Here is a 16,142-nt window from a genome sequence, read left to right as displayed (position 1 = left end):
ATTTCAACCGTCGGGAGATTTCAGCCGCGAGCGGGGGGGAGAAGATGCGTCGACGTCGCGTGGGGTGGGACGCGCCGCGTCATTTGCTGTGAGGACGCATTTGCAGAAATCTGGAGAGATCGGCAGCATCAAAACCCCACAAGACGCCACCCGTCGATCCGCGCTCAAGTCTCATCACACTTTCACTGTTGACTAGACGCGTCAGTGTGCGACCTTGCGGACAAGAATAAAATTGCCAGCTTTTACGGTTTCAATGTACAGGACAGGACATGAGCAGACAAGCTACGGTTGCAATTTTTTTTCAAAACTTACTTATACTACGGCTGCAATTAGCCGACATATGATTCCTGGACAATGCTGATCGTACGAGAGGAACATACACATCCCATCAAAAGTCCATCACGGGCGAAAATCATCTCAACAGAACAAACAAATCACACACCAGTGTCCTCGAATGCCCAATTTCTTTTTTTTCCTTTTTTTCCTTAATTTCATGAAAGAACACGTCTTATATTGTCCATTCTTTCTTTTCCAAAAAGAAACCCTCAGCATGATAATGCAAAAGTATTTTCTCCACCAGGGAACTAGTAGAATCTAGCTATTCCTCCCTTGTTTTTCCTTTTTCATGCCATATCAAAGCTGGGAAACCACCAGCCCAAGACAGACATCTTACCAAAAGAAAATTAAAACCTGGGACCCAAAATAAACCCGGAAGGAGAAATTGTGAAACCAAAAAAACCCTCCCCACTAGCCACCTACACCTCCGAACAGTCAACCTGAACAGGCATCGAACCAATTGTCACCACACTAACTGTGCTGCTCTTTCGGTCAGCCTCCCCTGTCGTGGAATTGATCTTGAGCGAACCAAGTTTGGCGGTGATCTTCTGTTCTTCGCTGCTGTCTGATACTGCACCAGTGGAGCTACGGACTCCATTTAGACGCTTTTCAGGTGGCTTTGATGAACCTTGAGGGGCACTGTCTGTGTGCTGCCGTGGGTTCTCAACCTTCTTCCAGTATTGCTGCTTCCCATCCGCCCCTGTCTTCAAGCTTGAAGTTGGTGGCTGGTTAGTTACAGTTTTTGCTGCATCCTCCTGGCTCTGATTGCCACTGCACTGGTTTTCTTGTCGTCCATTCTCTTTCCCAGTCTCAATCGCCTGTGTTTCAGAAAGCTCTACACATGGCTCCTGAGATTTGACCATCTTAGGATCATTTTGCTTCTCTGACGAATTTTGTACTTCTGATGTCCTGTCTACCAGTACGCTCCTGGATTTTGTCTGCTTAGTGTCAGATGCATCCTTTGTACTCTGCGAGGCAGGTACAAAATCTGGGGCATTATAGCTCAGCTTGCACCTTCGGTGAGGTCTATATTGCGCTTCTTCCACCTCATACTTCATGAAATCATCAAACAAGCACTCCTTTACTTTCATATCCTTAAAGATCTTGAGCACAGACATTCCAGGGATGTATGGTATCTGCCAATGAGATATTGCAAGAAATCATGAGAACTGAGAAGAGACCTAGGTGCTCATAAAAGAGCAAAGCAATTACAGCAAGTGACAAAGAATTCTGGAGAGAAATATACATGATCTTATGGAACTCCATGAAAATGAAACTTCCTAAAATTAAACAGTTTAACAGTACCAACGAATCTTCAATGCAAAAAATGGACATGGCACACTTACTTCTTGTGTATCTCTGCTGTGTGTGACAGGCTTGTTTTCATTGTTCTGCAGTGTGATATGCTGCAAACAATAATTTGGAATATCCTTAACAATGTGCCATCTCACAGGAAAGCATCCGGTCCATTTATCCTGACACCAGAAGTCCATGTCCTTGTGAAAATTGACAGGGCCAACCATCTCAGCCACGCCACAGAAGTGGCCACTGCCATTCACCTGATTAAAACAATCACAAATTAGATAATTGAACACTGAGCACAAATAATTTTATGGATGTTCATTAGATAAACACTCACAGAGAAGAACAAGAAAACCGGACACTTGGTAGAATTCCTCCTCGATATCCTGTCAGCATCCCTAAATGCGCTATCCAGCTTGCTGTTACCATTGGAGGAACTTGACCATACACCATACTTGATTGATTTGTGGACATCTGCCTCACCAATTGACTTGATAACAAAGAACTTTGCATATGTGTAATCCATCCGGAAATCATCTCTGTTGTATTCGTCGGTCCTTATAAGGATTGTCCCATCTGGATTACCAACAGGGAGCCTTGACGTATACGATCTCACAATTATGGCAGAGCTCCTCTGATTGCTTGGTTTCCTGGAATCAGCTAAGCTATGTTCATTTAACAAATGAACCTTTTGGCCAGGAGCATTTAGAGGAGCACTCGACTTTGAAGAAGGCTGAAATTTCTCAGCAGCAGCCCATTTCTGAAGATCAGATGCAGCATATCCAAAGTTTCCAGACAGTTTTGCCTTTGGTAAAGGATTGGCGGCAGATATTGGCCTTTCAAGCAAATGTGCTGATGCCTGTCATAAACAAAAGACAAACCAGTTAGATAGATGAGATAGTACATAGAAGAGAAAGGAAAACTACTCGCAAGGTCAACTTAAAGTTGATTTACATGTTCAGTTACATCAAGCCCCAAACAAAATCATGTTGAAAACACTATCAAGCTATGTTTGTAATTCCTGAACTCCCTTAGCTGTAATAGTCCCAAAAAGAAAAAGGGTAATGCCCCTACAAGTTACTGAAAGTTAACTTTCTCCTAAATTAAGGCTACTTGCTAAAGATGATATACTGAACACCCGACCCAACGCAATTCCAGAGAAAAATTCAATGACAACCAGCCAAATAGAGTTGATGCTGTGATGCAATGGGTTACCTAGCAAGCATTGCATTCAAAATGTATCCTTGATAACAATGACGTGAAAAGGCTTAACAGAGCCACTACCTGAAAAGGCTAATCTACAGTGTTGCAGAAAATTAAATAGTCCTATTGAACAACAGCTAACAAAATAAATGTAACCTGACAAAAGAGCGAGCCAACAATTACTTGTAAATTTGCCTACCTGTGAAGTGTGAGGGGGTTTAATAGATGCCATGGATCTATCTGGCAATTCTTGCTTCTGTGCAACTGAATTATGCAGTTGTACCTTTGGCGGTTTTGCATGGTCCTGAAACTGCTTTGAAGAGACAATAGTAGACTGTACAGGTGGATTCGCAGCAATGTCACTTTTGGTGGTAACAGGAGCAATTAATGGAAATGCTGCATTCGCCGCCGACGGTGCAGCATAACCTGGTATGGCAGGGAGAAAGGCAACATTGCAGTGAAGAGGTGCGGTCACGCTTCCTGGGACACTATCTTGTGCATAAGGAAGAACAGCTGAAATGTAATAAGGGGTGGTGGCTATTTGGCATGTGGAGCTAGCAGGGTCAGCAACATATTCCTGGGGCACAAATGAGCCATCGGATATGTAAGAAGGATCAACAGGGTAAGGACTGCAGGAAGGATGCATAGATCCATTGTCCGGGGCAGCATAGTATACGCATTGCATGCCTTCGGTCTGCAAACAACATGAAAGGAAGGGACAATTTAGAACATGTATTCGAGAAAAAGAACATTTTAAAACGCATGATTGCAAAGGTCATTAAGCATCGAATAAAACTGTTATTGTACTAACCATGTAAAAAGGATCTTGACCATCATATCCTAAAGAGTTCGGGTGGTTATACCATTCCATAGGCGATGCAACTTCTGCATTTGACAAATTGGTCACAACCAAACAGAATATAAAAAAGAGGCACGCCAACAGAAACAACAGCAATCTCGTTACCTGCATAACCATATGGGTAGGGATTTGCAGCAGCAGGAACAAAAACATTCTGTCCATACATTAGCTCAGGGGTCATTCCCATATCCATGCAATTCACTTCGGACAAGTGTCTTGTTCAACTCCAATGTTCAAAATCAGCTGGAATTCATAGTGTTAGGGATGTTATTGGCAATTTAACAATGCAAACAAAATAAAAATGAAGTGCATGACAACCTAAAATAAGTGCACCGCGTATAAAGCAACACATAGTGGTTGATGTGGCATGTGCATGTGCACCGCGTATAAAGCAACACAATTTATGCCATTACTCAATAAGTAAGGCAAAGTGGCATGTGCATGAGAATTCCATAAAAACATGCGACCCAGAAAATGTAAAAGAACATGCATTAAGTCATATATGAAAGATTTAGAAACATATGTCATCAACAACAAGGTCACTTTTGCTAAAAAAAAGTTAGAACAAGCAATAGGAAAGTGCATGCTTACCGAAGATTTATCCACAAAAAGTGAACACAACTTCACGGACATATTTATAAAATCAAGTTTCCATATGGAAAGTGAATGATGCAGAAGAATAATGTTCACGCGTCACAAACATGTTAGGGCTTAGGACAATGTTACACATTGTTTGTGTAGAAGTGCCTGGAAAGTGCAAACCAATAGTAATCTTCTACTGGTGTGAAGACAAAATATTGTTAATCTCAATGATGGCAATATATAGAAGCAACACTAGCAAATTGCAAGTGGGTTGAAATTCTTTAACTAGTATGGTTTTCAGAAAGATGCAATCATAGTGCAAATGTCAAAATTCCTTAACAGAGATATGCTTCACTTAAAGAAATAGAATGATGGAACAGTAGTGCATGTCAAAATTGTGTCTTTTTTAATAGCAGCATGTATAAACCGTAAGACCCGTATTAAATAACGTTCAATATCTAGAGTTTGCAAGCATTAGCAGATTTCTGGGTACAAAATTATACCAAGCGTCATCAATAAAGCAACGAAAATACTGCTGGTAACTTTTAGGAGGATCTGTTCGTGAAGTAGAATTTGCCAGCGCAACCACAATATGAGCGACCTATCCAAACCATGAAAAAATTGGCACCTCATGCCGAATCGTCCACAATAAAAAAGCCTAAAGCAGACAGCAAATTCAACAGCAGATCTCCAATTCACTTATTCATACGCCACGACAGAGTCTGAACCCTAGATCCGAATACCAATGGACACGACACCGTCAGAGATCCCGCGCCGCGTGCACCAAAACGTCGCGCCCTGCCCCAGACCATGGGATCCCCTCCTCAACCATCAAGCATGGGATCCCCTCGCAAACGGGCATCTTGGGTGGGGGGCAACGACCAGGAAGAGAACAACGGGGGCAGAGGGCGAGGAGACGGGCAGGGTACTCACCGATCAGGACGCGATCCCGGTCGCCGGCGGCGGAAACCCTAACCCTAGGAGAGAGAGAGCGCGCGCAAGCAGGCCGAACGCGAGGCGGCGGCGAGGCTGGGGAGGGAGAGCGGCGAGGCGGAAACAAAGCGGGAAATGCGAGCGGAGTCGGGGACGGGGGGAGGCCAAAAAAAAAATACAACTCTTTTTCTCTCGGCCGCGCCCCCTTCTCCCTGGTTTTGCTTTTATTTTTGGGATCTCTTGTGCGGTTGGACGGTTCTGCCCTCGGTACATAAGGCGGTTCCAGAACTGGCCGGGGTCGACGCCTGTGACACGTGGGGACCCGCCGCGGATCGGGCCAGAACTCCGTTGGAAACCTGCAGGGTTTCCATCTCGGGTGGGAATAGGGGGGTAGGCGGCCTGGAAGAACGGAGAAATTGGCTCCCTCAATGACAGTGGGTCCAGTTTTAGGTTGACCTCACGTGACAGCTAGCGCAGTCTTGGTTGGAAACGGACCTGCTTTTGCTACGGAAAAGTCACTTTATTTAGGACAAAAAAATATTTATGGTTTTAATTTTCTCCTTTTTTACTTTTTTTTGCGAAATTTCTCCTTTTTGTCTTGAAAGGTCTTTTTTTTTGCGGGTAGTCTTGAAAGGTCCTCCCTTTGCCTGTGCTGGGCCCGGAAGTGTGAGGAGTGGCTTCCTGATACGTTCAGTGACGTGTGGGCCTCGCTCTAGTCGGGACCCGACTGTCAGTGGCGAACTATTTTGCTTCTACCCGAAGTTTAAGCGAACTATGCTTTTGAAAATTATGAATTATATCCCCTTTTTTTCTGCCGGCTTCGACGAAAAGGATCCGGATTTGGGACGGACGAGGGAGCCGCTGACGTGTGGGACACCCTGCAGGGCCCACGCCGTGGTGGAAGACCAGAAGGCGTCTTCTGGCTTGGTGAATGGTGACGCGCCGGTCCAGCCGCGTTTGAAAAAACGTCCCCTCGGGGCTGCGCGGTGGGACGATTATGCCCCTCGGTACGGTTTGAAATGTGGCCGCTGTGAGATAAAGATAACGGAATGGCACACGGCGGCCTCCGGTTTCAGGCGGCGGGGTGCTGTGCAGCTGTGCTGTAGTCTGGCTGGCACTGGCACGCGGGGGCCGCTCGTATGAGGGGTCCACCTGGCAGCGTGTGATTTCCGTGTGATTGCGTGTTTGCCAGTTTGAAATTTCAAATTCTTTTGGTTCGGACCGTGCGGTGCGACTTCGGGAGGCTTCCGGAAACCGCGAACTAGGTAGTGCGGCACGGGTGTTGTTCGAGAATTATTCAGGCCTGTTTGGTTGGGGCTAGCACAGAGGAAATTGTTTGCATGCAACTGTGCTAGCACAAGAACTTATTTGGTTTATGCTAGTCTTTAGCACAAACTAAGAAATTTTGCTACATGCACACAAAGTGCCTTGATGAAATAGTGCACATACATAACACACATTGGCATATCAAAAACATGTCTAATTAATTATTACACATGCACAACAAATCATAATATTTCAATTACAGTACGTAGGAGCCGCAAAACTTTTTGATTACAACAGTCATGCACACAATTCTTATTGCGGTAATAAAAAATATATCCACACATGAACAACCATCGTTACTGCACTATGAAAACAAATGGCCACACACGACAAACTGAACAGAACTGTGCTAAAAAACGTGCTGCCAAGCGGCAAGCTGTTGCTATTTCATCACGCAGCGCATTCATGTTCACATCGTCATCCACTACTGCTACAGCACCAGCCTCATCTGCGTCGTCGTCCTCTTCATCCGATACTTCCAATGTCACATCTGGATCATCTAAATTGAAGTCTTCATCATCACTATCATTATCTAAAATGAAGTTATGAAGCCCACAGCAAGCCAATATGATTTGTGTCTGTTTGTGCTCAGAATAGTGAGGGAGACCCAACAATATGCGCAACTTCATCTTTAACACACCAAACGATTGCTCTATCACTGACCTAATGGAGGAATGAGCTTGGTTAAAAATTTCTCTTCTACCTCGTGCTCGTGGCGCCACTTTCCAGTCTTCTTGATGGTACCTCACTCCCTTGTACGGCGTCATAAACCCCGGGCGGTTCGGGTAACCCGAGTCCACCAGGTAAAACTTGCCTACATTAGTTTTTCATCCGTCACAAAACAAATATAATAGTTCATTAGTACAATGCGAACACAAGCAAAACCATCGCCACGTACTTGGAGGAGGATGAGGAAAGTTGTCATTGTACCTCTGCATCGCCTCTTGTAGGACAGTCCAATCATGTGCTGATCCAGGAATCCCAGCTGCGACAAATGTGAACCTCTTGTCGAAGTCACATATTGCAAGCACATTCTGACTCTTCTCCTTGCTCCTATTGAAATAAGGTCCAACCTTATTGCCAGGCACAATCACTTTGACGTGTGTGCCATCGATTGCTCCAATTGCATTGTTGAAGAAAGGAGCATACTTGTGGTTTGCTATCTTGGGATGTACTGTATGATATATTTAGCTAGGTTCATAGGCACACATGCTACCACATCAACTGTTGCATGAACCAACATAAATTGTATTTAGGACACCATAACTAGCTACTCCGAATGCAACGTAGGATCAGCGAATGCTTTGTAGATCCACGCGAGACGATCTTCCGAAGTTCCTAAGTAGCGAAACACTGCTCTCCAATGATCAGACTTAAAGAGCTTGGTCAAGAAAAAGAATTCGTCGCTGGATTGTGAGAGGCCACTTCGAACAGCCAAATCCAAGCACGATTTCAGATCTTCAGCTTTCTCCTTCTGCAGCTCAGCCGCTTGGTCAATAACCTGCTTGGCTTGTATGCCCGACTTCTTCAGTTCAAGGAACATTTTGTTCAAGAGGGATGTCACTTTCACTCTTTCCTTCTTGGCCGATGGCGCCTTGGGGCGTTTGTTCTTCTTCGAAGGACTTTCAGCGGTCGAGGTAGTTGCACCACTGCTTCCCCGCTTTCGGCTGCCAGAAGTGGTTGTGGGACTAGTGCCATCACCCTATGAGGTTCCATAATCCCCAGTCACTTCCATTTTGCTCCAATCAATTGTACATTCCTTGAACATGTCGTACAGTTTTGCAGTCCATGTGGGAAAACCCCTCTGCAGTTTGTTAACCTTCTTAGGCCGGGGTACTGCGGCCACGGGCCGCCCCAGGCAGACACGGGCGGCCACGGGTACGGGTACTGCCCGTAACCCATGACATGCGGAGGGAGCGCGTACGCCGGCGGCAGCTAAACGTGGCCTTCCAAGCCAGGCGTCGGCGGAGGGAAGCCACCGAAGTGAGGCGCCGGCGCCGGCAGCCCGGTGAAGGGAGGCGTCATCGTTGGGGCTGCCCCTGCCGCGTCGGAGGCCGAGGAGGAAGCGAAGGCCTCGCCGGCGGCCTGGTCGGTGTCCCCCATGGACAAGAAATCCCCCATGCCGCCCTCTTCAGATCCGGCGGCGGCCTGTGGCCCTATGGCCTGTGGCCGCGGCGGCCTTGCTGCGCTGCGCCTTGTGGCCGCGGCGGCCGCGCGGCGCGGCGGGCAACGCCCTATGGCGCCGGCGGCGGAGAGGCACCTCCTACCTCGTGCATCGTCGGCGGCCGCGGATCCGGACAGTGCGACGGGGATGGCGGCTGCGCGCTGCGTGGAGGAGGAGCACGCTTGATGCGGCGGCGAAGCACTGCGCAAAGGAAGGGGGCGCTCGATGCGGCGGCGGTGGGGGGTTGCAGGCGCGAGGGACGGGGCGGCAGGGCAGGCTCGAGCGCAGGCTGTTTTTACATTTTTTGAGACGCGATGCGTGGGGTCTAAACGGGTACGCCAAGCCCCATTGCTGGTGGGCCCATCTGGCCCAGATTGAATTCTAGGAAGCTCCCGAGTCCGTTTGGTTTTCTAGAATGGAACAACCCTGTTCTAGGCATTCTAGAGGCCTAACCAAACATGGCATGAATGGAGGTGCCAGCGTGTCGCATCTCATCACAAAAGTTGTGACTGCCACGCTACTGCTGCCGGTACTTTAAGATCGAGGAATTAGGGTCTAGAAAATCCATTAATTAATTTTTAGTCCGTGTCATATAGGATGTTGTTAATTAGAGAGACTAAATATGATAAAATTATAAAACTAATTGCATGAGACTAATTCACGAGAAAAATTTATAAGCCTAAATAATTCATCATTAATAAACTTTTACTATGTTTAATGTAACACAACTTTGCTAAATCATTGTTATATCATAGAGTAGTTAATCTTAATAGATTCATCTCGCGAATTAGCCTCCATTTATGCAATTAGTTTTCTAATAAACCTTGTCGGTACCCCAGGACTGCGGTACCCCTTCTTGCTGTATCTAGACAAGAGCCTTGTAGTTATCCTTGACTACGTCCAAACAGCCGGACCCCTGCGGTCCGGAGTCCTGATCTCTCGGCGACGGTTCCGGACCTGCCTCGCGGCTGGGAAAGGTCCGGGAACGACGCGTGTCCCGGAAGAGGCGGGCAGCCCAAACAGCCGGGGCTCCGGACCTCCCGAGGGGTTCGGACCCCCGCGGAAGTCCCGGACCCCTCATAGGGTCCCGGACCCCTTGTATGGTAACCGGACCACTCGCTAAGGGAAGAAGTCGACGTCCTGCCTCGGGGTGGTCCGGAGCGACACGTGTCTACAAGCACGACTTTTCAAGGCCGCTTGGTCTCCATACTAAGCCTCACCCACCACTGCATTTATTATGGTAGGTGGACACCCGCATTGATGCGGTGGAAGCCAAGGCGATTCTTTGACCAGGAGGCACTATTGATCGCGTGTTACCAAGATAGTGGAGCCGCAGGCGCCGCCCACGCCGCGCCTGCCAAGTCTGCCATAACAGATGGATACGACGGCTCGGCTTCACCCATTATGACGCCTACATAATAGCCTCCACAGGCTACGCCGCAAGCTACGCTCCCCCAACGGACACCTTGGTGACGGGACAAGAGAAGACCACTGTAGCGCTAGCAGAGCGTATCGGAGGAAAGATCCGTAACCACTGTACCCATCTGAATACTCTGCGTAGTATGCTGCGCAGTCGCGTTGGGCCCACCTGTCGGGGCCCCAACGTCCTATGTATCCGCCCCCTTGGTCTATAAAAGGGGGCGCCCGCTAGAAGGAAGACTCAAGCTGGGTGAGAGCTAAGGCCCGGCAGAGGATAGATTCATACACAACAGAGATCAAAACTTCTCCCAGTGGACGTAGGGTATTACGCTCCGGCGGCCCGAACCACTTTAGATCGTGTGTTCTTGTGTGCACGCCTCAGAACTGGATCAGCCCAATCGCCTAGTACCTCCCCGAGTACTCCCTCACTGGGAATAGGCGGGTGCGCTCCGCCACCCGGCTGTGGGTACCCTAGAAATCCCACGACATTTGGCGCCGTCCGTGGGGAGGAACAGGCGCTGGCTGGATCTTCAGGCTTCTGGGGCCGTGTTCATCCTCTGCAACGATGAACAAGAAGATGAAGGAAGGCAGGGCGTCACCCACGCCGCATGCTGTGGCACTGGGGCGCCAGCGCCCTCGGTGCGACGGTGCACGGCAGCTGCGCCTGCTGTGCGTCGCCACTGCGACGCCTCAGAGCCGGCACGGTGGTGCGCGGGGGCGACGCCTGTCGCGTGCCGCGCCCGCGTCATCCCGGTGTCGGTTCAAGGTTTTCTCTCAAGCAACGGCCATCCTTCCCCTCCGGCGGCATGACGTCGGCTCAAGGCTTCCTCTCAACATGGAGCCCGGAGCCGACGGCTATCCCGGAGGAAGTTGGCCGTGTCGTCCTGCCAGCACCGGAGATCCGCCTCAGCGTAGCTTGGTGCTGCTGCAGACAAGGCCCCGCCGCCAGGCGCGGGGACCCCTGGCGCTAGCACCAAGGACAAGCCGGCGAACGACCGCACCTCTCCGCGCTCCACGTCCGGTCCATCTGCTGCGCAAGGGCGTCTGGTTTCCATCGGCAGACGACGACGGCGGTAGGGGGGGCCTCTCCCACTCAAAGCCAAAGAATTTGTCTCATGCTACCTAAGCATATGACAGCTCTTAGGCAAGGAGTGGCCCCCCGAGCTCCCGAGGTAATACTGGATGATGCAATTCAGGCACATCTAGGGCGCCGACGCCTCCGACGACTATGAAGAATTTAGGAGTGGCCGTACCACTTCCAACCGAAGAAGAACACGCTGTATAGCATGCAGCCGTAGGTTACTCCTAAGAAAAGATTAAGAGAGTCCTCCTTTGTAATAACGTGGCGCCTATGTGTGTGTCCAGAGCGGTCAAGGTCTGACCTTGTAAACCCGTCCTCTGGCCCTATCACACAAACAGGCAAAAAGCGGTCCGGAGCGGTGGAGGTCCGACCTCGTAATCCCGACCTCTGATGTATACCGTGATAACCACACTAATAAAGGAGAGTTATTTTCTTAGTCTTGTCTCGCCACCACTCTAATTACATTCATTCGTTCTGATTGGCTATTTCTTGGTTAACCGTCTCTTCCCCCCAAACAGAGTCTTTTCTTTTGTTGGCGATCCAAGTTAAGTTGCCGGCTTGAAGTCAGGTGAGGACGCCCCTTCTAGCTGGAAGGCAGTCCGGACCCCTAAGGACCTGCTCTGGAGAAGTGGTACTCGTATCCTGGGGTAGAGGAGCTCCGCGTAGCTTAGCCTGGTAATGTACCCTAAGCTTACGTACTTCACTACCTTGTTACAAGTACTCTAGTATCCGAGACTGCTGTCTTTAGAGGTCCCGGGCTCCCTTCTAGTATAAGGCTTGGTTTCTTGCACCTTACTGTGAGGTCCGGTGACATTTTCCTTTGGTTCGTCAGCAATGATTCAAGTCCACTCCGGTGGCCCGCTCCGGCGGAGACCGCTCGCCACGGTCGCCTCAAGTCCACTCCGGTGGCCCGGTCCGGCGGAGACCGCTCGCCACGGTCGCCTCAAGTCCACTCCGGTGGCCCGGTCCGGCGGAGACCGCTCGCCACGGTCGCCTCAAGTCCACTCCGGTGGCCCGCTCCGGCGGAGACCGCTCGCCACGGTCGCCTCAAGTCCACTCCGGTGGCCCGCTCCGGCGGAGACCGCTCGCCACGGTCGCCTCAAGTCCACTCCGGTGGCCCGCTCCGGCGGAGACCGCTCGCCACGGTCGACTCAAGTCCACTCCGGTGGCCCGCTCCGGCGGAGACCGCTCGCCACGGTCGACTCAAGTCCACTCCGGTGGCCCGCTCCGGCAGAGACCGCTCGCCACGGTCGCCAAGAGCCAGGTCCAGGAGGTGGTGTTGCTCCCTGAGCGGTCCGAGGTCTGTGTAGCCGCTTAGCTTGGTTCCGTACCCTAAGCCTACACCTTCATCGCCCTGCGGAGAGCACTCTAGAGCCTGAACCTGGCAACCGGTGTACCGGCCTCAGGGGTCCGGAGCACCCGCTCTTTGTATGAGCACACCAGCGTAATCAGGTTACGTAGAAACACATCACGATAGTGGCCCCACCCGCGGGTTCGTACCTCTCCCGAGGTGGGCCCGGGGGCCACTGTCGGTACCCCAGGACTGGGGTACCCCTTTTTGCTGTATCTAGGCAAGAGCCTTGTAGTTATCCTTGACTACGTCCAAACAGCCGGACCCCTGCGGTCCGGAGTCCTGATCTCTCGGCGACGGTTCCGGACCTGCCTCGCGGCTGGGAAAGGTCCGGGAACGACGCGTGTCCCGGAAGAGGCGGGCAGCCCAAACAGCCGGGGCTCCGGACCTCCCGAGGGGTTCGGACCCCCGCGGAAGTCCCGGACCCCTCATAGGGTCCCGGACCCCTTGTATGGTAACCGGACCACTCGCTAAGGGAAGAAGTCGACGTCCTGCCTCGGGGTGGTCCGGAGCGACACGTGTCTACAAGCACGACTTTTCAAGGCCGCTTGGTCTCCATACTAAGCCTCACCCACCACTGCATTTATTATGGTAGGTGGACACCCGCATTGATGCGGTGGAAGCCAAGGCGATTCTTTGACCAGGAGGCACTATTGATCGCGTGTTACCAAGATAGTGGAGCCGCAGGCGCCGCCCACGCCGCGCCTGCCAAGTCTGCCATAACAGATGGATACGACGGCTCGGCTTCACCCATTATGACGCCTACATAATAGCCTCCACAGGCTACGCCGCAAGCTACGCTCCCCCAACGGACACCTTGGTGACGGGACAAGAGAAGACCACTGTAGCGCTAGCAGAGCGTATCGGAGGAAAGATCCGTAACCACTGTACCCATCTGAATACTCTGCGTAGTATGCTGCGCAGTCGCGTTGGGCCCACCTGTCGGGGCCCCAACGTCCTATGTATCCGCCCCCTTGGTCTATAAAAGGGGGCGCCCGCTAGAAGGAAGACTCAAGCTGGGTGAGAGCTAAGGGCCGGCAGAGGATAGATTCATACACAACAGAGATCAAAACTTCTCCCAGTGGACGTAGGGTATTACGCTCCGGCGGCCCGAACCACTTTAGATCGTGTGTTCTTGTGTGCACGCCTCAGAACTAGATCAGCCCAATCGCCTAGTACCTCCCCGAGTACTCCCTCTCTGGGAATAGGCGGGTGCGCTCCGCCACCCGGCTGTGGGTACCCTAGAAATCCCACGACAAACCTATATTAATAATTCTAATTAGAGACAAACATCCGGGACTAAAGTTTAGTCCTTAGATCCAAAGCAAAATGAGGATTTCAAATCATAAGGATTTTCAGTATATTTATCTATTTATTTTGTCAATAAAACCAATTGTTTCTGCAATATTTGTTACACATTTGGAAAGATATTATCGAATAGAAAGATGGAAACATAGACATCAAAGGAGAGCCATTAACTATACATCAGAACGATCGTAGCCTTGCAAAATAAAAATGAGCAGTAGTATCGTTTTGAGAGTGCTTATATCTTCATTTTAAGGGTGGTAGGCTGGACCCCGAGCCAGGTCAGCTTGGCTCAATGTGGCTCGTTTTCTTAATGAACTAGCTCGGCTCAACACATTAACAATACGAGCAAAATTGTTGGCTCGACTCTTTCACGGGTCGAGCCAGCTCATTAGACTTGAGAGCCGGATATAAATTTAGAATTACATCTTAGTAAATTTAGGAGCCAAGGTAGATACTAAAATTTCAGCTTGGCTATAAGTATTATTGTAGTAGACCGTGCATGTCTGCACTCTTAATGTTTTTGACTGACTTCCATTCAACTTGCAGAATGGACTCCAGCAGATCATCCCTCATCTAAAAATGCAGACACATGCTAAGTTTTAGTCACAAGCAAATATTGATTCACTTTTGTAAATAACTGTAGTAATCTAACTATTATTTAGTTGGGCACTAAGTGAAGGTAAAATGAACACTTAATTTCTTTCTACCGCGCTTTGTAACTCGGATTGGCTCGTGAGCGGCTCACGAGTTAGCTCAAGTGAGCTCGTTAACGAAACGAGCAAAGTTAGCTGCTCAGCTCGTAAAAAAAATTCACCGAGCTAAGTTGAGTCGAGCTGAGCTATAGCCGGGCCAACCTAGCTCGCGAGCTTTGTGCTTGATTCTGTTGCGCTGGAACTAGCCAATAGTGTTTTTTTTCTTACATAACAACCATCAACACCAGCCAGCCAGCAGTATTTTTCTCTCACAATAAATTAGCACCAGCTACCAGACGCAGCCGACCAAACAGAATGCTTGTGATCTAGACCTACTGGTAGGCGACTTCTTGGCACGGGCCATCGCAAAGTCTGTAACCACTCGTGTCATGTGACTCATGTCCGCCCTCGACTAGACCCGTGGATAAAATATCGCACCTACGCCCGCGGGTGTACTACAAGTAACAACACAATAATTATTACACTCTTATGCATCAAGCATCAATATTTTGAGCATATAAATTGTCAATTAAGCATCAAATAAAAATAAGTTATATCAATAAAATGCATAGTATGCATTGGAATGCTTATTCAACTATAAACACTCTATTCGCTGCATTCAGCCAACAGTGTTTTTCTTTCACACCAAACCAGCACCAGCCAGTAGCCACCAGGCAGCCAGCAATACTTTTCTCACAACAAATCAGCACCAGCCACAGCACAGCGAACAGAGTGTGTTGGTACCCCAGGACTGGGGTACCCCCTCTTGCTGTGTCTAGGCAAGAGCCTTGTGGTTATTCTTGACTACGTCCAAACAACCGGATCCCTGCGGTCCGGAGCCCTGTTCACCCAACAACGGTCCCGGACCCATCCCCCGGCTGGGAATGGTCTGGGAGCCCCACGCGTTTCGGGAAAAGCAGGCGCTCAGCCCGAACATCCGGGGGCTCCGGACCTCCCGTAGAGGTCCAGACCCCCGCGGAATCCCGGACCCCCATGGGTCCCGGACCCCTGTATAGTAACCGGACCCCTCACTAAGGGAAGGAATTGACACCCCGCCCCCAGGGAGGTCCGGGGCTGCCACGTGTCTGCAAGCACAGACATGTATATAAGGCCGCTTGGTCTCCATACAAGGGTTCACCTACCACTGCATTCATTGCGGTAGGTGGACATCCGCATTAATATAGCAGAAGCCGAGGCGACTCTTTGACCAGGGGACACTACTGATCGCGTATTACCAAGACGTATAGTGGAGCCGCTGGCGCCGCCCACGCCGCGCCTGTCAGTCTGCCAAGACAAATGGACACGACGGCTCGGCTTCACCCATTATGACGCCTACATAATAGCCTCAGCAGGCCACGCCGCAAGCTACGTTTCCCCAACCGGCACCTTGCTGACGGGACAAGAAAAGACCTCCCTGAGTCAGAGCGCCAGCGGGGCATGGAAGCATATCGGAGAAAGGATTCACAACAATTGTAGCCATTTAAGTACTCTGTGCAGCATGTTACACAGTCACGTTGGACCCACCTGTCGGGGCCTCAACAACCAATGTATCCGCACCCCTTGATCTATAAAAGGGGGGCGCCCGC

General features: G+C 50.1%; 1 protein-coding gene across 2 annotated transcripts; it reads right to left on the bottom strand.

Moving 5' to 3' along the window:
- Positions 1–445: 445 nt before the first annotated feature.
- Positions 446–5,413, bottom strand: LOC120706810 (YTH domain-containing protein ECT4-like). Of its 2 annotated transcripts, none has more exons than XM_039991541.1 (7): positions 5,216–5,413; positions 3,806–3,943; positions 3,653–3,726; positions 3,041–3,535; positions 1,976–2,497; positions 1,683–1,895; positions 446–1,472 (listed from the first exon to the last, which is right to left on the bottom strand). In XM_039991541.1, exons 2-7 carry the CDS (start codon positions 3,891–3,893, stop codon positions 756–758), a joined length of 2,109 nt encoding a protein of 702 aa, XP_039847475.1. In that variant the 5' UTR covers positions 3,894–3,943; positions 5,216–5,413; the 3' UTR covers positions 446–755. The 2 variants fall into 2 exon arrangements, with proteins under 2 accessions (XP_039847475.1, XP_039847474.1); XM_039991540.1 differs by lacking the exon at positions 5,216–5,413 and adding an exon at positions 4,292–4,883 and having other exon boundaries at positions 756–1,472.
- Positions 5,414–16,142: the final 10,729 nt, after the last annotated feature.

Source organism: Panicum virgatum, chromosome 5K, assembly GCF_016808335.1.
Source record: "Panicum virgatum strain AP13 chromosome 5K, P.virgatum_v5, whole genome shotgun sequence".
Lineage (NCBI taxonomy): Eukaryota > Viridiplantae > Streptophyta > Magnoliopsida > Poales > Poaceae > Panicum > Panicum virgatum.
This window is presented reverse-complemented; position numbering and strand designations above follow the sequence as displayed.